Here is a 20,097-nt window from a genome sequence, read left to right on the forward strand (position 1 = left end):
GTTATAGAATTTAGAGCTCAAGGGTTTACAATCCCAACAAGATAAGGCAGTATAACAGCCTCCACACTTTATTGGTGTAAGCTTATGAAGAGGTCAAAATGGCTTAGCATGAGGGTCAGTTTTACTCCAAGTCCCTGTTTGAGGAGGGGAAATAACATTCTAAATCTTCATAGCTGGCTTCAATATAACTATTACACTACAGGGGTTTGGATTGTTTGGTTTTCTCTCCTAGCCTCAGTGGGTTTTCTGCTTCCAGTGAGACAACAAAATGAATCCCAAAATGAAACAGTGCCTCTGAGCAGGCTTCTGGCCAGCTGGCGCCATTGCATGACCTGTGCCTTTGTAGGGACAAGTGAGGAGCTATCATTGCTCTGGGATGTGTCAAGGGGCTGTGCACAGGCAGCATCACTGTCCTGGTGTCTGTGTGATGTATAGTGGTGAAAATGGCCAGTTCAGAATAGCCTTAAAAGCACCTTAGTAAGGAACTACAGATAGCTTTGCAGCAACCTCCTAGAAGGCTCATATGCCTTGAGTGATGACTACAGTAATCTACCACAAAGAACTGGGAAACCTTCATCTTGAGCCATCGTGTGTTGCAAATATGTGGAAAACGGGAAAGCAAGCTATTAGCAATGACATAAAAACAAGCAAGGAATTGTTCAGAGGAGCAATAAATAAATATTTCATAAAATGAGTCACTGATGTGTAGGTGATTTTACTGGGTGGAAATATCAGTCCCAGAACAATTTTTTCACTGTGGAAGTATTTCAGTACTCTCACATGAACTGCAACACCATCACAGATTTCAGGTATGAAGCCCTCTTTCTAGGGCTACAGATTTATTTAATGTGCACACACTTAATGTTTGTGACTGACCTGCTCTGTAGATGCTTCATGCCACCATAATATTGATTGTCAAGCAAGCTAGAATGGGTACTCCCATTGTTTCAGCCTTGACAGCAGAAAGAGGGGCTCAATGGGTGCAAAGTCTGAAATTCCCCAGCTTAGGCACTGTCCAGAAGCTTTTCTGTGGATTTCACAGCATCTTAATGGCTTTACCTATAACCTTCAGAAATGTTTTTTTGAGCCTCTGGAAACTCAGGGCAGGCGTGAGCCTGAGCTACACCAGCACCCACGGCTGCACAAGTCACCAGCCGCAGGGCCAGGAGCCAGCTGATATCTTGCTCATTATTCCAGTAATTACCATGCCTTCTGTTGTCCTCAGAAATTAGGAGAAAATGCTGTTTACAGTGTCTTGCTTGGCTCCCTCAGTGCCCCTTGCTGGGTACTGTGAGGTTTCCATCAAATATGGTTTAGCAGCAGGCAGCTTGCTCTTAAATAAAACCAGGCAGCTCCCATGAATCTCCACAGTTGTGTCCCTGGACATCCAGGTAAAGCCCAGACAGGGAGCGAGCTGAGCCCCTCTGCACGGATGGGCACTGAAAGGCAGCGTGAGTGGAAGCACTGCTGCTCTGTTGGTGCCAAGAGCTCATTTCAATCAAGCTCCAAGGGGCACTTTGCAAGAGGCTGGGCTGGGTGGCACAGAACATCCAAAGGGTGCCAGTGTGGAGGAGTCTAAGGAGCACAGCCCAGCGAGTGGGGTGGCTTTGTGCTTCCCTTCTTTTTATATTGCAGCTACAACGAGCAATTCACCTTTTGACAAACTAAATATAGGAGAATGTCAGGGCTTTCTCCCACCTCCCTGGTTTTCTGTCATTTGGGGAATGAAGATGAACAAGGATGACAAAGGGACAAGGAGAGTCCCTGCTCCTTTTAAAGTGAGTGACAAAGGTCCCTCATTGCTGGAGGTGTGACTTCATCTCCACAGCAAGCCTCAAGTCCTGTGCATAATCCTGACGTGTAGCAGTACTTGGGTTCCTAGGAAATAGAAATGGAAATATGGATATGTGCCAGACACACACAGCTTGGCTGTCATTTGGTTGGTATGAAACTCACAATCTGATGCAAAGCATGGGTGCCAAACCTGTGCTATAAGGGTCCACAGAAGAGACACATATAAACATACATGAAAATGAATGCAGGTCTTTTCCCCAGACAAGCATCCATTGAGATGGATTGGGTTTTGGCTGTCTAGACGCTTTTCCCAAGTCAGCACTTGCCAGGATAGTTCCTGAGAGTGGACAGGACCTCCAAGCTACCTACTTGTTCCTGGAGGTTATGAAAGTGGTCTTTGAGCAATGTAAAGCATTTGTGTGGTCACAGCCATCAGAGCTTTGCTCAGTGGTTAAATAGCAGATGTCAGCCTCCAAAACTGCCAGATCGGCAACTGTCAAGACTGCTAACTATCATAAACCGTAAAATCCACAGATGGCCTTTTCCAGAGCAACTAAATATTAACTTTGTGTTCATCTCAAAGACTGGGAACTGAATTTTTAGCCTTCATCCCTCTTCAGTGTCTTCCAGGCAAATACTGTCAGCCAAAATGAGGGTGACCTCCCAGGAGCCTGGTTTGCAGATGGATGTGGGAGGAACATTCTTTAGCAACAACCTGACCTCCTGGTTTTCCAATAGCTAGAGAGCTTATTTGGGGCCACATAATGGAGATGGTCAGGTTTCCACCCTAAACCTGATTTTTAGTCTGGCAAGTTAGTGGTTTTAAAGACAAAACTTGATAATTGCTAGGGCATTACTTTACAAGAGGTATCAACAGTTTCAGGCAGGCCTCATAAGGACACCCGACTTTTGCCAGGCATGAGCTTCTGCTTCCACTATGTGAATGAAACCTTTCCTTGCTGTCTTGCCCCAAATCAGAAGTGTGTGGCATTGGGGTCTGTAAGGCTCTAGATTTGACGAAGAGTGAATTGATTCTGTTTTCAGCTCATCTAGGGCTCCTTACCATCAGTTCTGTCTTAGACAAAGTCTAGGACTTGCACTAACCCATTTTTCTGTTTTTGTCTCTGTAAGGCACTTCAGGCTCCTTAATACTGATGCGGCTGCATGATAACAGCAATGAAGATAAATTACCTCAAAAGTAGGCAATAAGCCTTTTAGCTCTTTAGAGCAAATCAGAGCTATTCTGAACAGCCCACAGACGAAATAAACGACTGTTTATCTTCATTTACAGGTACTGTGGAGAGGCACAGCATGCAAATTCACCAGCCTGGGGCAACAGCTAAGGTAGCACAGGGCTTGCTGCTCTAAGAGGGGAAAGGAGGAGACTGTCACCATCTTTGCCAGCCTTTGCCACTCTATCCACATCAATAATTTTCCTTTAAAAGAGGTCACCATAAACTGCATTCCCTGCAAGCGTAACTGCTAGATCTGTCGCTCTGTTGTATAATAATAAGATAGAAGAAAGGACCTTATTAAATTCTCATCAAAATGTTAACCAAATATTTAAACCCTAACACGTCCCTCCTAAAGTAAGGAATATGAGAAAGACATCTGCTGGCAGATGATTTGTCTTAAAAGATGTTTTGAATGATTTGGGGATTTTTTAAAATCTTTCCCACAGGAAATAAGATCTGTGGTTTTCTTCTAATGGGAAGAGCCCAGTGTCCTTATCAGGGCTTATCCAGGTGTTGGTGGGCATGGGAGATTTGCCCAGAGAGCTCGTTCACATCGTGTCCTGCAAGCAAGGTGCTCTCTTAATTATCAACAAGGAATGCCACAAACATGAGCTGAAGGCAAGCAGATATTGTGCACACCTGTGCAGCAGTTCAGGCGTCAGCTGAACCTGCCACCACTGCCTCTCTTAGAGAGAAAAATGTCTTTAGTAATGGACACAAACTCTTTTTATCACTCCCATGCATGGTGGCCAAGGGAAATGTGTCACAATTGCTAAAGATGATTAAAAAACTATACCTATGAATACATCTTTTATATTTGCTTGGTCTCAGATTTTTCCCCTGCTCACAGATGCAAAAGAGCAATCCGTGTGTATATGCATAACCAGCTTATGTAAAAGCCTGACCATTTCAGGTCTGTGACTGTGTTTTCTTTGTGTTTCTGGACAGCAGCAGGCAAGTTAATGCTGCTCTGCTTGCTTGTATTATTTCTATCATTGGTACCAAACCCTGAAATTCCTTACTGTTTTCTGGTGAATTTGCTTCTCAGTAACACTTGCTTGATAGAGCCCCTTTGGTCATTTTATTTTCAGGTTTGATCTTGCTCTCTTGCTCACTTTCACTGTTACGATACCACATCCTCTTGTGGGTCAAAAGCATTCTCTGGTATGAAATGCCATGAAATACTCTTATCTAAGGTGAAAGAGGAGGAGGAGGCAGATATATTGGTAAGATAAAAGTAAACATTTAATGCCACTATAGTTTGATTTTTTTCCAGACATCATATTTTTGACAATGTTTCACACCTCAAATACCACAAAAGGGATATTTTTTAGCCAGCAAACAATAAACTTTACAATTTTAATGGCAAAAGGTTCAATGCATTTGTTGACAAACTTGGAAATGGCTGTGACTTTCCACATTTTGAACCTGTCCTCATGCTGTTCTTTCTCCTTTCCCCCCCCCCCCATAAAATTTAGTTGATAAAATATATATATATATATATATATACTGCTGATACATCCTCTCCCAGAATTGCCCAATGATGGGACCAGCATAAGTTCTACATCTATCAGTTTCTCTCCTCCTTAGCCCTATTTATACACTGTTATAATGAGAAAGAACATAGCCATGGACAGAGTGAAATGGATTTAGCAAACATACACTTCAATGCATAGCACTTAGATAAGCATTTCCAACCATGATGTGTAAATAAATTATAAAACACAAGCAACTCTATAAAACAAGAACATCCTGAGTTTACAAATAAATTATATCCTTCATACATAGAATATGATGTGGATGTGGATGTTAGTAACCAACAGTTTCAGCTATGGGTGGGAAAGAAGTAAAATGTAGAAAAGTTAGTATCTATGCATACATAAAACATATATGTATGTGTGCTACATGTAAATACTCACACACATACATATACAATAAAGAGGGTGAATACATCCAAATCTATAGTATATAGAGAATATGTAATATAGCTGAAACTGCCTCAAGCACCAATTTATTACCATTATTATAAAGTTTGCTCAATACTTAAGTAGGACCACTCAAAGTAAGATGGTTTGGGTTGTGTTTTATTTTCTGTCCAAGAAGGGTTGAAGGTAGTTTGAAATACTATAACTGAATGCTACTGAATGCTATTGTTTCAGCTACTTTCAGCACCTCCATTCTTTGCAGAATCATCATGCCCTTCGTGAGCTTCAAAGGTTTGCATAAGTGAGCACGAGACTGCTGTTCGTGAATTTGGTAGCAAAAGGGTGCTACATTTCCAAGGGAAAATTTTCTTGTGTTTGTTTTGAAAGGTTGCTTGAGAAGGAGAAAGAAGAAAAGATAAAGACAATAATAAAATGGTTTATTATTTCCAGGAACAGGTATGGAAGCTCAGATAACCATGGGATGAGCGCACAATAAATGCAAGAGAGAGAGATTATTAACTTTGCATTGACAAATCATTCACAGTTTTGTTTGCTATGGTTATTTGGAAACCTCTTACAAATCTTAGGCTAGCTAGCAACAGCCAGCCTTGTTTCTTCAAAAACTGCTGTGTGTTGCCAATGCAAAAGCCTGTGGAGTTACAAAACACAGACCATGAGGACATCATGATTAAGTGAGGTATGCCACCATCCATGGATTTGAGAAGAAATGTCTCTCTCTATGGTCATCATCCACTCCTATTGGTATTTAATGATCTCTGCAGTGCATCCCTGATGCTGTGCAACCATCCTTCCCATCATACAACTGGCATCAGAGGTTGCTCAGCCTCTGGTTTAGGAGAACTGAATTTGCTTCTGCAATGCAGAAGATTCAATTTACAATTTTAACTCTGTTAGGACTAGATGGAAAGCTTCACAGACCACCCAGAGTCCAGGCTCTCAGTTGATGTAACTGTGCTGCATGCCTCAAGCATATGCAGAAATTGTTGTGTTAAAGAGCTGAGATTATAAAATATCTTGTTGCTATTTCATGACACTCTGAAATATAGAGTAATTAATCTGGAATACTCTTACAGGCTCTAATAGGTTCTACATGAGAACTGCAGTAATTTGGCTACTTAGGATGAACTTGGGTAAGAAAGAACCTTTTAATGAAGCCCTTGGAAGAGTTTCAAGCATAACGTTTCCCTATAGTGTGGCATAAGTTAACTTCATCCAGGTGAGTGCAAGGGTAATGTTTTTGTAGGCATGCACTCCTTGGAGGAGGGAAGGGAAGTGGTGATGTTGCCATCTGTGAGCAGCTCTGCCACTTCCCTGCAGCAGTGAGCGAGGGGGCCATCTCAGGCTGTGTACATGTGTATTTATCAGTGTATGCACAACTTTTGTTTCTACAATGATTTTTAGCTCATTAAAAACAATACAGCAAAATCACAAACATTTGTAAAAGGTGATATTTGTAAAATAGTCTATATTTTTCAGCTGTCATCACATTTGAATTCCATTCCACAGGTCCCTATTTTAAGATAAGCCATATTATTGAGATAAATGAAAAAAAGTGAATAAATAAAACCCACACCTCAAGACAGACTGTTTTCTGTGAGGAAACATGAGATTTGGTATATATTACTCCCAGCATCACTCCCAGCTTTCATCCTCTATAATTGCCACATTTGGAGATAAAAGAAAAAAATGTCAGTGTGTATCTTTGATCCCTTTTTGTACATTTTATGCAGCCCTCACTAAGAATCATGTCAGAGGATCATGTCATTGCTTGATACCATGCAGGATGCAGGTCCATACTATTTTATGGACCTGCAAGTTTCAGAAGCTAGGATTTACGGCAGTGGGTCTTCTTAGACTGGATCAAAGACAGATGTTCAGCAATAGCCCTGTGTGTGGCCTTTACATGAAAGGGGTGTTAAATACATAAGAGTAGCATGATCTGCTACTATATAACTAACAGTAAATACCCCAAAAAATTGCAGGTGAGTGAATTTTCCTCACAACTGGGTTTACTCTGTTGTAACTCTTCTGATTCTTAATGCAATTGTGCCTCAGTTTTATCAGAATGGGCAAGATCAGAAGAAAACCTAAGAAAGGAGAGTATTAGTTTCCTTCCTTGTCCTTCTGTAAAGTAATACTTTGGATACTTAGATCTGAATGAATTGACAAGGAATTGTTTTGAAGCAAATGCAAAGCATGCATGGCAAAAGAAAAGATGTGTGACAAATATACCAGGAATTAGGGCTCTCCCATACCATTCAGAGCACAAATTGACCCAGCTCCCAGAGCGAGAGCAGCTTCTGCCTGCTGTGAGAGCTGACACAGACAAGAGGGATGTCTGAATCACCCTAAGCACAGCTGAAGTCTCCAGTCTATCGTTACACTTGAATTTATGGCTATAGAGCAACTCCTGTCACTTGTATGGATAAAGTTCACGTATGCCAAGAGCAGCAGTTCTCAGGAAGCGCCCCCAGGTGCCAGAGGAGATGTGGAGCGGTGCTGGTGTTCCACAGTCATCTCACAGCCTGACAATGAAGAGCTGCAATCTCCTGTGACACGTGCGAACAAAGAATTAACCTTCAAACCTAATTACATTAACACTGCTGTTTCCTACTAAAGCTGTCCCAGGGAAATAAGATTGATTTCTGAATGTGAAAATGATTAGGCATTACATTCATGTTGCTCTTGTGTATTTTGGGTTACACGATGCCTTTTAAAAAATCAGCATAAAACCAGCATTATGCTGGCAATACCTTAAAGAATGGTGCTTCCTGGATGACTTGCAGAAGTGTATGTATCTTCTCTAAAATGCTGGCTACTGCAAACTGAGATCAATTTCATAATAAAGTCCTGAATGCTTTGATTTATGTGTTTTGCAGATACTTGAGTTATAGTAATATACATTTTGAAGTAAAAAGCTGTTTTCAAGAAGATAACATTTTATCATGTCAAATCTCCACAAATTTTTCATTTCTTTTTTTAAGCCATCACAGTTCTTAAAAACATAGTGGCAAATTCTGAAATAAAATGACAGAAAGTAAAGAATGCATATGGATTTTAGACTATGAATACTAGTATATTAGGGGAGTTAATGGCTACTCTAATTAGGTCCCCAGAAATAAAATATTTGTAAGTACTGCAATACTGCTCAATTAGTACATATTTTTTAGTATGTAAAATTCATCCTTGGCATAATCAATTTGGTTTCAGAGATCAATTTTTGTCCATTGTGATAAACAGGGTGAACATATGCTCTTACTCTTTAAAACAATGGTTAGGTACACATGCTTTTTGCTATGCCTCCTAAGCTACAGAAGTACCAAGTCGAGCATCAATGAATAATTGAATTACTGTGGGTGAGGAATATTACATGCAATAGGTATTTTACAATAGCTCCAAAATGTGTCCACTTGATTTATAGAAGCATCACCACTCCTGTGTAAGTCATGGACTGTGTGCAGGGATTATTTCCTTGTCTCTCTGCAGCTGTACACAATCCATGGGGCCCTGCAGAGAAGAGATGGCCTCCAAAAAACCAATGCAAAGTAACTGTTACTGAAACTGCTATAAAGAGAAGAAAGCCAGATAAATTGCATTGTCTGGGGGGATTTTCAAAGTTGGTTGGGGTTTTTTCCTTGAGAGAGAAAGGGATATGTCTTTGATACTTAGAATATCAGTTTCATGATAGGAAATTGCTGTGGAACAGACTAGAAAGTGACTTTCACACAGGACCTCTTTTCCTTTCCAATAATCCTATAGATTCTAAGATTTTTCTACAAAATCCAGTGACAAATGCAATAGAGTAAGTAAGATTCATTATTAGAAGTTGTAGAGCACTAAAAGAAAATAAAACTAAACAAATGTTACTTCTACTTTTTAAAAAAATCTTTTCCATTCACCTAACCACTAGAAAATCTACTAGTATTATTTCAACACTGGGACTTGCTGCTTGGGGTATTGTAAGAGGGCATTGATACGATGGTGCAGGTAAAAGAAGAGTTGCAGTTAAGTACAGCAGTTAATTGATGCATTTTGAGTATATTAAATGATAGTCTTATTTCCTCACAAGCAACAGGAGGCTAGCAGAAATGTATCTGAGAGAAGAATTTTTTGTGAATGTGCTTATTTCAGTATATAGGAATAAGAAACCTAATTCAACAAAATAATTCTTCATGCTCATATGTAATTAAAATGTGGGGTTTGCATATTTGTTTATGAAATACAAAAGATGTTCCTTCCCACATACTGTTTTGTAGATAAAGAGGCCAACTAGTAGAATAATTGGATGTGCATAGAGGTGCAGGCCCTTGTCCTTTTGATATCAATGTGAATTTTGCCACGGCTTCAGGTACTGAGGATTGGTAAAGATGCCATAGCCAACATGCTTGAAGTGCTGTATCTACTCATTTGCTTTATTTCCAGATGTGCTGAGCTGAGCAGAGCCTGCACTCCTCAGGTACATCTGTGAGCATGGACACACTGGGCCAGGGATCAGAAGCTGACAAAACACGTCTCGCAGTGGTATATGTCGTAAAGAGGCAAAGCTAAATTTTACCAGTCATAGTCTCAAGGAAGAACAAATCACTCATTTTTGGACTGATAAACATGGGAACCCTTAGCCTAGAAGACAATTTTCCAGCAAGCTACTAGCACCAGAAAAAGGGGTTAGGATAAAAGTATCTCCTCATTCATAACTCCAGCCAGTACAAAGCAAAACATATATGAACAAGAAAACAAGTTATGGGGGTTAGATCAAATTGAAAAGATACTTACTTCACAGTAATGTCACTTCTCTCTCATACACTGCAAAACCTACAGGCTGAGAAAATGACGGTGTTCTCCAGCGTATAAGAGAGTACAGAAGAGCATTTAAACAACCCTTACTCTCTGCTAGAAATATCTTTGTGTCATCTGGGAAAGCTGAATTTCTCTTTGAGTGGCCTTACTCTGGTAACAAGAAAAGACAGTTAACATTTATTCATATGTCGTACTGATTAGGAAATATCTCTACAAACACAAGTTACTTAGAAACAGCAAGTCTGAAACAGGAGAAAACACCAAGAGAAAAACAAGCTGTAAATACATTTCAAAAGTGTATTTGTTTTTTTTTTTCCTTTTTCTTTTCTTGACTAGCACCATCTGTACACAATAAAGTATGAACATAAATGTTTGGATAACAAAGATTTGCAAGGCACTTGAACAGTTTTTCTGGATAGGTTTTCTTTTAATGAACCTCTCAATGGAAGTCCCACAACCACCTTTCCTCCTTTCTCAGCTAATGCAGGGAAAGAAGTGTCTTCTGCCAGCAGTTCTTATTTACAGACATGTCCTTAAAAGGTTCCGCAAAGTGCTCTTTTAGGCTAAGAGTATCAACAGCCTTCTATCTCCATTTTCCATGCTTGTTCTGTTTGTTTTTTTAATACTACTCCTCTGTATAGTATAGCAAATCTCTCATACACACAGCTGAGACTTGACTCCAACCTTCATCCTCATTCTTTTGTCTTTGGGATGCTGTTTGGAAGGGAAAAGAAGGATGGCAGAGATGCGCATTGAAATTCTCTTGAGGTTCATCCTTTATCGGCGTCTAGAGGTGATGTCAAAACAGGTGATCATCATGAGATGGGCCTTGCAGAAGTTGACACGGTTTTCCAAACGTTCAGTCACACATTCCAGGGCCTCTAAGTATTCCAGAGAATCCAGCTCAAATACCTGCTCCAGGTCAACTGTGAGAAAGAAAATACACAGATAGAAAAAGCAGACAAAACTTAGTGATGGCAGAGCTAATTCAAGTCCTCAAACTCATCAGTACTATACACATCACCTCTGGCTTGCCATTGTCTTTAAAAGTTGCCTTTTTATTTAATGATTATTAAAATGACACAACAGCTTGTCTACAATGGAAAACAATTTTAAGGTGCATTGGATGCTTTGTGGAGCGATCTGGTCTGTCATCCTCACCAGAACTGCAGATGCTTTTGCCTTTGGAATTTAAAACAAACCTCTAGGCTCCTCGTTCCTCACACCTCTCCCTACTCCATGTGATTCCCTCTAGACCACTCCAGCAAGGCCATCAATCCCTACAACACAGATGTGCAGCAGCTTCCATAGAAGCCAAGTGTGAGATGCATTGTCTTCCAGCACTGCCCATCTTATCTGTTTCCTGAGGTCTCCGCAACCCTCCAGGCTTTCTGCACTTACCACATTGCAATTACAAACAAAGGCATCACACAGTAAGGGGACAGCAATGCATAGCAAATTCTCTCTCTCTTTGAAAATGTCCTTTTAAACTCTCTTCCTTTATAGTGTTCCTGAAACATATACTGTTGTTGTTTTGCAGGATGTACCTATCTGGTGTCAATTTAAAGCAGCTGTCAAAGAAGGAGTTAGGATGTTGTAAGGAAACACACCAGCCAGCCTCCTTTTGCCACTTGAAATTATCCAAAATAAACTTTTGCACATTGTGGAGTTTTTTCTAGAACTCTTTGATATGAACTTATCTGCTTGCTAATACTAAACACTGTTGTATAACTACTGCAGTGTTCTTTATGGTATTTTCCTTAAAGGTGCTGAGGTCCTTCTTCATTTGAATGCGAATGCCCTTTAAGCTCTGTGAACTTTACACATCTCTAGTTATAAAAAATGGGCCAAATTTCATTTCATTTCATGTAAGCCCACTGCTGCCAAGGGACAAGTTTGCTCCACAGTGTTATTTTGTGATAGAAGAGCAGATTTATAATATTGCTCATATGTTTGAGTGATCTGAGGCCAAAAGAAAAAATCTCATTTTCAGGAGCTGTGGACTGAAACGCATGAACGTTAATCTACCAATGGCAACATCCACCACTAGAATGCTGTACCATTTCAACCTTCAGCTCTCAGGCAAAAAGGATTGTTCAATTCTACAGTTAACATTTAATAAGAATTATAGGATCTAGTTCTAGAAAGACAGTCAATCTAGAGCTTGCCCTTAGGTCCTATGTTGGTTCATTTTAGTTTACAATCAGTAGCTTACATCTCACTCTTACCAGACATTTCTGCTTCCTTCCATCCCCCTATTAAATAAACCAAAGGAAACTTATGAGTTCAGGCAATAAAACAATGCTCTTACATTCACTGAGCCACTTATTAGGATCCAGCATCAGGTACTGTTTGGTCACCTCCAGTTCTCTCATTAACCACTCATACTTGGCCTTGACCTCAGCAATTCTCTGCTGGCGATGCTCCAGGATTTTCAGCTTGGCATTGAAACATATCACCTCCTGCCAGCCAGGAAAAAGAAGCAGGGAAAGAATAGGTGAAGATGAGAAGAAATACCCAGGACCATTCAGTGAAATGATCTTCCAATCAATAACACTGACAATGAGCCATTTATTCTGGAAGTTTATGAATCACTGCATGAAATCATCCATCATCTGCTTTATTTTTATTGCTTTTGTTTGGTTTTCATATTTTCCATCAGTGAGGTTTGGAGACTTTGCAATGGTAGTTAATAATAAACCATAATAATTAATAACAGGCAGCATCTTGAAATTGGATTAACTGTAGGAAAACATTTCCTTTTTTTTCACCACAGTTTGGCTAAGAAAATCTAAGCTCTTGGGAGTAGGAAATCCATTGCTTGCTGTATTGAAAGCCTAAACACACCCCTGTGCTGGGTGCATAAGTAATGCATTAGTCATATTTTAAAATAAGAGAACTGGTAGCAATATCAAATTTGAAACATCCTTAAACAAAGGGAGTATGTTATGAAAAGCTCTAGCAATTCATGGTCATTAATAAAGAAGATATGTTTTCTGTATAGCTCTGGAGCAGAGTAACAGCATGAGGTGCAGTGCTGGAGTCAGCCAGCCTGGCCTCACATGACTTCTGAGGGGTGGCAGCCACAAAGACGTGCAGTGAATGAAACCATCTGAGGACTGTGCTACCCTTGCTAGTGTGGAAACAATTCCAATAACAGAACTATCCTCATCCAAGCCTGTGTGAAGATCTCAACATTATTTCACAATCTCCTCTGTAAACAAATCTGCCGTGGGTAAAGTGCAGTGGAAACCCCACTCCAACAAGATTCTCCAAACATCACAAACAGTTTCAACAAGTGTCAGAAGCTAGGAAGAAAAAATGGCTTAAAATAATAATGAAGTCTATAATCCATCGTTGCTCAAAAATACTCAACATCAGATACTCCTTCCAATTGTATGTTTTAAGTGCTGACCTTTGCAATTTACACCCGCCAGATTACATGGATGGCACTCACCTTGCTGTCCCCACCTCGTCGTCGCTGGAGCCTCTCCACATCATCTATCTCATAGACTTTGATCTCAAAGGGCTCCCCCAGCCCCCTCTGCCCACTCCGCAGCGGCCCATCCACCCAGCGGACCCCGGGGCTGTTGGCAGGCTTCCTTGCTGGGGAGGCCGTGTCAAGGGATAAAGCTGGAATAAGCCTCCTCCTCTGTGAACCTGCAAATGGAGAAAGTGCCATTGCATGTTAGCACAGCTATTGCTTTTCCTTTCCATTGCAGAGAAGTCTACAAATGATGCATGTTTGGCCTTGTCAGATACAGAAGAAAATGGAGGGAAAACCCAGGGAGACCATGGGAGCGGTAGCTGCAATGTTCAGTACCGACCCACCATGAATGACACCCTCAGTGGTCCTTGGTGCCTGACTCCAGGATTTGATGCTCAGAGGGCACACATCCCCTGCAGTTCACAGAGCCTGTGTCTGCTACCCGTTGATTAGGCCTCACCACATACAGGAGAGCAGATGAAGGACCCAAGCCAGCAGGATGGAACTGGTCTAGCCTGGCTTTCCTACCTCTTTACTGCCACTGACCCTTACAGTCAAAGGACAAGCATTAGCCAGCCACTGCAAAGTGTCTGCCACAAAAGATGCCAAGTCAGGGCCTACAGTAGACCAAGGAGGAAAATGTATGTCCCTGGCCTAATGGCAGTGGTTTGCTGGGACAAAGAACAAAAACAAACACAAAAAATGAAACCAACTGGTTGCATTTCCTTTCTTGGTTTAGTACAATCAGAGCAATGGCTTGGTTAAAAAAAACAAAAAAAAAACAAAAAAAAACCACCAAAACAAAAAGTTTTGTAGCTGACACAGGTCTTCCCTAGAACACAGCAGGATGGGAGAAGCCAAAAACAAAAGCCAGAGCCAGCAAGTTTGAATGAAACTATTAATTGGCTTTCTTGGCTGCAAATACATAAGTGATGCCAGCCAGCAGGGAAGAGATGCTGAATGATTATGCAGATTTTATTTTTAAAAATAAGATAAAATCATTTATAGGAATTTCCCACATTTTATTTATTGAGACTTGAATGTAAATAGTTTCAACATGTCTGTCAACTTGGTGCTTCAATAAAAGCTAAAAAACCCCAAAATATCTATTGATTGCCTAATTTTTGGATTTTCAAGTAAGAAAGTATTGCCTAGTTTCATTCATGGGAGTCTGCTTTTGTGCTGACTTTGAGAACTATTCACATCTTATCCCATGATTTATGAGTACAATAGTCTGTCCTAGAGACCAGTAGGTCTATGTTAGAGACAAGAAATTAACCTGCAAATTCTAGCTTTAAATGGATGAGAATGGTCTATTGGGAAGCCTAGTCTACAGAGCTTTTATTTGGATACATCTGAGATAACCCATTGCAGGAAAAAGAGAGCCAGAGATGATTGACAGACAGTTCTGGGCAGACATGGAGCACTACAAGGCCCCTTTATACCAAACAACCTGAGATTGTCATGCTATGACACTCATCATAGCTGTGTTTATTGCTCAAACTGCAGCCCAGCAAAAATATTCATGCCAGAACAAATGAAGCCTTACAATACCAGCAAGCAGGAGTTATTTTAGTTCTGTGGTACCAGTCACTGGAAGACAATGTCAGCATTCTGTTACCTTGAATGCATTTCAGTTAATCTGTAGATTAAACTGCCTGATCAAGAGAAGAGTCAGATCTTGATAAAAGAAAAAGCAAGACCTGACCCATTACCATAGCCAAAAACTGACAACAAGAAGACAGACAGTTTGGGAAGAACCCAACAAAGGGGTCTGTGATTCTAATGGTGACTCTTGTCAGCAGTGCTAGAGGAAGGTAACCAAATGCTGGGAGCAACTGTATACTTCAAGGGAGGTGAGAGATCATGGTGGGCTATTCAATTTTATTACATGCAGGGAGAGATCCTGAAATAGACTCAGACCCTCCTGGGAAACAAGTCCTCTCTTTGCTTAGATGTGAAGGGCCCTGAGTATCATCCTAGTGTCACTCAAGATCAAAAGGATTCAGGCATTAAATAAGTTTTTTAATACTTTTGAGGCTTTTGGCCATGGTGTCTCACAGAAGCAGTCTCTCAAATTTGTCTGAGTATAAATACAATCTCTCTGCTGTTCAACAACTTCTAGAGCCAGCGATATCTACAAGCATCAGATCTGACCTTCTGTTTAATGCACCCAATGCTGTTAATTATTTTTCCTTTCTGCCCCACAGCAATGGTCACATCTCCTTTCCTGACATGCCTTTAGACTAGCTGTAGCATTTCAAGGAAGCAGCTGAGCAGACTGGAAATTCCTCCTGCCCAGCTCTCCATGCATGACTGGATTACGACTAAGTGCCTTTTTCTGTGATGTTTGATTTTCTTCCTCTTTTCCCCACTGTGGCTGTTAAAACCACCTTCTTGTGTAATGAAGCACTTTTAAACCACCCCACTGGAAAAACTCTGTCTCCAGCCAGAGTCGAAGTCCAGGTCCAAGACTCTCTGGAAATGCAGGTGGATGGCTCCAATGCACCTTGCCACATGAACAGCATCAGGCTCCTACTTGGAGCAAAGCAAAACAGATTGCTGGGGTATGAAGTACAGGAATGACAGTAATTTTTTTTTTTTTTTTTCATTTTGTTCCCATTCATATCCATTTGGCTGAATGGGAAGCAGAAGCCTGCGGTCTCGAAGGAGGGCTCCAACCTGAGGCTTCCTTTAATAGCACTTGGCCCTTGGGAGAGAGGCAGCTGAGAGTGCAGCAGTGGCAGGAGACATTAACTCATTGTGTTTTTCTAGCCAGAGCTCGTGTCTGGATTGCCTGTGGGTTATGACAACAGGACAGGCTGCAGCTCTGAACTCATCTCAGGATGATTTATCTGAGGCGTAAAGTGCTTTGAGGAGGAATTAAAATGAAAGATCTTCTTACTCTTTCCCATAAGGTAAAAGTGGATCTAGTTTGTTCTAAACATGCACTGCTTATTAGCCCAGGTACAGAAAATAATGGTGCCATTTGACAGGAGGCTCCTGACTCTGACCTCTCCATTTAGTCTCTGGTTTTTATCTTATTTTACGTTAATTGGGATCAGTAAGGAAATACAGCCTAAACAGAGCTTTGGGGTGAATATCACAAAGCAGCTGACAGCTTTCTCATCCCTAACAACAAACAATTACATTGTTAAAATAAATGCAGTTTTCCATTCATATAGAAAATATCCACCAAATCCCAAATTTATTGGGTGCACTCAGTGGAGTTAGGATCTCATAAATTTTGACTCTATGATATATAACATGCTTTGTGCTTTGCAGCACACTACTCCTCTATTCCCTATGTATGACTTATGAAGAAAGTGGGCAGCCAGGGAGCTCAACAGGAGCAGATCTCAGCACCCTCCTACCTCTGCTCTACCTCTGCACCTTGGCAAAATGGCTGACCCTCCCACCACGTAAATAGAATTCATTCCTCCATCCAAAAAAGAAATGTATACCAAAAATCAATCAGAAAGAAACACAGTAAGATGAACTCAGGGTAAAATAACTTCACATTCATTTATGACCATGCAGTATGTAAAGCAAAATGTCATTTGTTAAATGCCCTGAATAATATGTTTTTCACTTAGTTTGAATTTATGCACTCTCAGAATAACCCCTCTTGAACCTAGCTTGAGTATGAATAACCAGGCTGTGAAATAGCCATACAAATACACAGGGTACAAGATTTGCTTTTACAACAGATCTATTGCTCTACATTAAGCTATAGGTTAAGTTTTGGCCAGGTTAAATTTAAGATAAAGAGAGTAGCACAGGAGTGAAGGCGTGCAGTGTGAAAGTAGACCTGAAGGGTGAAGAGTGGTACTGAAGCTACAACATATTTCAGCAAAGGTAAACCCAGAAGAGCCTTAAAGTATGAGAAATACAGACCAAGGTATGTAAGGGTAACTTTAAGGATAAAAAGGCACTCTGACCTCAGCAAAACTGCCAAACTGCAAAAGGATGTGTGCTTATAAAAGTATGTTTTGACCAGGGCAAAACCTCTAAAAAGTCTGGTTTTGCTTAAGTACTGTATATTTTGGAGTGTTCTCCTTAGGCTGCTTTCCAAGCACATATTCCAGATTGAGCATCTTTTCTGTGAAAAAGGTAAAGGCAAAAACTACAAGTACAAAATCTTAATGAAAAACAGTGTGATGTGTATCTCTTCAAAGCAGGATACATCCAAATGGGATGCAAAACAACTGCTGTCCTAGAAATTTCAAGGTGTTGCAAACAGAAAATGAAAATGTAACTTGATATAACAACATTTCAGAAGTTTATATTGTGTGCTCAAAGGCGGGACGTGGAGCCAAAGCTATTCCCCACAGCATTTAATGTTATGAGATGTAAAATTGCCTTTCTGTACAGAACCTGTTCTTCAGTATTTCAGTTTTTCTCACCAGACAGTCCACGGAAATTACAAAAACCAGACCTGGTTAACTAGAGCAGTACCCCTAAGCTATTCCTTCTGTGGTTCCAACAGCAATAGCACCAATGTCAGTTGTAGAATCAAGCTTTTCTTATTAGCAAAGATTATCTATCCTATTTCCTCTGCTGCTCCTCACTGTCTGACAACAGGGCTCCTGTCCTGTTTGAATCTAAAATGTGATGCTGACTTTGCCTCTCATTCTTATTTCCAAGTGGGATCTACCCTTATGGTCAATTGTCCATGACTGAACAAACTCCTCCCCCTTCCTTTGACCTCCTTTCTCCTAGTTTATTTTATTGCCAGTGCAGAGCATACACTTATTCACTCCATGGATTTTCATAGAGTTTGCACAGTTCCCCTCCTGAAGGGGAGGTCATTGCCAGTGTTTTCAAGTGGAAGGCTCCTCTGATGATGTGGGGACTTCACCAGAAGTATTTAGGGTTCCCATCTCCAAACACCAAAGAACCAAGGTCTATATTGCCAGAAAGTCCAAACAGCAATCACTCATACTCACAACTCAGATTACACTTATTGCATAGAAAGGACCATGTTGCACCCAAATACCTGGAATAGGATACACTGGGAGGATCCACCATTCAGAAGAAAATTTTCTATGTCCATCTCACTGTAAAATAATTCAGGCCATATTCTGTATTGGCTGTTAGGCAAGCCCACTGTTGTCAATTGATAAGAAGTACAAGGACACTTGAGGAAAGAAATCACTTGCTTTGTGTTTATTGGAATAAATCAATTCTTGTTTATAATATTCCATCCACACCTATACTAGATATGCTGTTTCTGTACCAGTATAAGGAATATACTGATGTACATCCAACTTCTAATTTTCTTCTATCAATACAGTTCATCTTTTATCTACCCAGTTTATTTCTTAACCTTGCTTTCTGAGTTACTCTGTTACTTTTAAAGGAGCTTTTCAGGGTAGTTTAGAGCTGGTGAATGAGCACTGCTGAAACCAGATCAGAAAGCAGCCCTCCTGCAGCATGGCAGGTTGACAAGTAATCTGGGAGATGCTTCAGGGAAGATGCACATCACCCACAGTTCCTAGCAAAAAAAAAAAAAAAAAAAAGCCAACCAGAGTCTCTTCTAAACATTTCTCTCTCTTCAGGCTGGATTTTGGTTTAAAACAGGCATTTATCAGCATTGTGGCATTATTTAAGAAGCTGGTTATTATTTCTACAGTACTGCATTAAAGAGCTGCTCCAGTCACTTGGACAGCAAAGGCAGAGGCTGCAGGGGGAAGGGCTCTTAAGCCAGAACATTAGCTCCCACCAGGACAGTGGTGGAGCCAATTCTGTGGCAGTGTCAGGAGCAGGTTTTATTTACACCCAGCCTAATGGTGTGCGACTCAGTCATGCATGTTACATGGAGCCTTCACCGTGCACAATAGCCTGCTGCCACTTCCTCTATTAAATCATTGCTATGTTCATGTGGCTGAAAGCTCAGTGCTGGCATGCAGTAGTCAAGCGTGTAAAAAATGATTACTCTGATCCCTTTCAACACAGATTTGCTGCATGAAATGGCCTGGCTTTGACCTGGGAAAATCAATGCTGTTGTTTTAATGAACAAAAAAAAAAAATTGGAGCTGAAGCCTGCACTTCCCCTCCCTCTACTCGCCCCAGGGCTGTCCAGTCAGCAAGTCACATGCATGAAGTGGTCACCTGCATGCAAACAGCATTTACCCATAATTCTAAACATCCTTTGTTATGGTAAAAGCATAGTACAGGATATCAATTAGCTACCATCAGTTGTAAGCAAGTTAAAGTAGAAAAGCTGGAGGTGCCCTACAGCTTTCTGATACAAAGGGCAATTTTCAGCTCCCCACACTGTGCCTTAGGCAGTTTAAACATGAACGAAATTCCTTTTCACTTGGATTCAACAAGAAAAGCTCAGACTCTCTTTGTTGGTGTTTTCTTTCGTCATTATCATTTTGGCCATGTTTCAAAATGTGATGCTTTGCAATATTGGTTGGAGACAAACTTTCATAATTTACAGTCCGTAGATTCAGCCTCTGGCTTTTTCTGCTGGTTTCATAGAAGGAGCTAAGTGCTTCCAGAGAGTAAATATGTTCAAATATAGAGTTTTCAGGGTTTTCCAGGAACCTCTAAATCTCCATCTTTAAAATCACCCCATCAGTGAAACCCAGAGCACACTAGCATGAGGAAAAAGGAGGCTAATTGTAAATAATTAGTCATGTCTTAACAGTCTGCCTTTTAATTAAAGTGTTTAAAATCATGTAGCAATCTGCTCTTCTTTGGTGTTGAAAGTTAGTACTGAGAAAGAGCTGCATGGAGTCATGAAACGTTACTATGAATGTCATCAAATGCTACAGCAGGAATCTTTAATTATCTGTAGTCAGATAGTTCCCCATGCAAAGAAGACGAA

At 40.6% G+C, this 20,097-nt stretch overlaps 1 protein-coding gene across 3 annotated transcripts in view; it reads right to left on the bottom strand.

Annotated features, from left to right (window-relative positions):
• Positions 1-4,250: 4,250 nt before the first annotated feature.
• The window catches only part of KIF26B (kinesin family member 26B), a 285,582-nt gene continuing 269,735 nt past the window's right edge, over positions 4,251-20,097 (bottom strand). For all 3 annotated transcript variants that reach the window (XM_068185364.1, XM_068185365.1, XM_068185366.1), the window contains 3 exons: positions 13,230-13,432; positions 12,084-12,234; positions 4,251-10,698 (listed from right to left, as the gene is read on the bottom strand). In XM_068185364.1, the coding sequence (XP_068041465.1) occupies positions 10,550-10,698; positions 12,084-12,234; positions 13,230-13,432 (503 nt within the window). In that variant the 3' untranslated portion in view covers positions 4,251-10,549. The remainder of the gene's footprint in view (positions 10,699-12,083; positions 12,235-13,229; positions 13,433-20,097) is intronic.

The sequence above is a fragment of the Anomalospiza imberbis genome, chromosome 3, assembly GCF_031753505.1.
Source record: "Anomalospiza imberbis isolate Cuckoo-Finch-1a 21T00152 chromosome 3, ASM3175350v1, whole genome shotgun sequence".
NCBI classification, from domain to species: Eukaryota; Metazoa; Chordata; class Aves; order Passeriformes; family Viduidae; genus Anomalospiza; species Anomalospiza imberbis.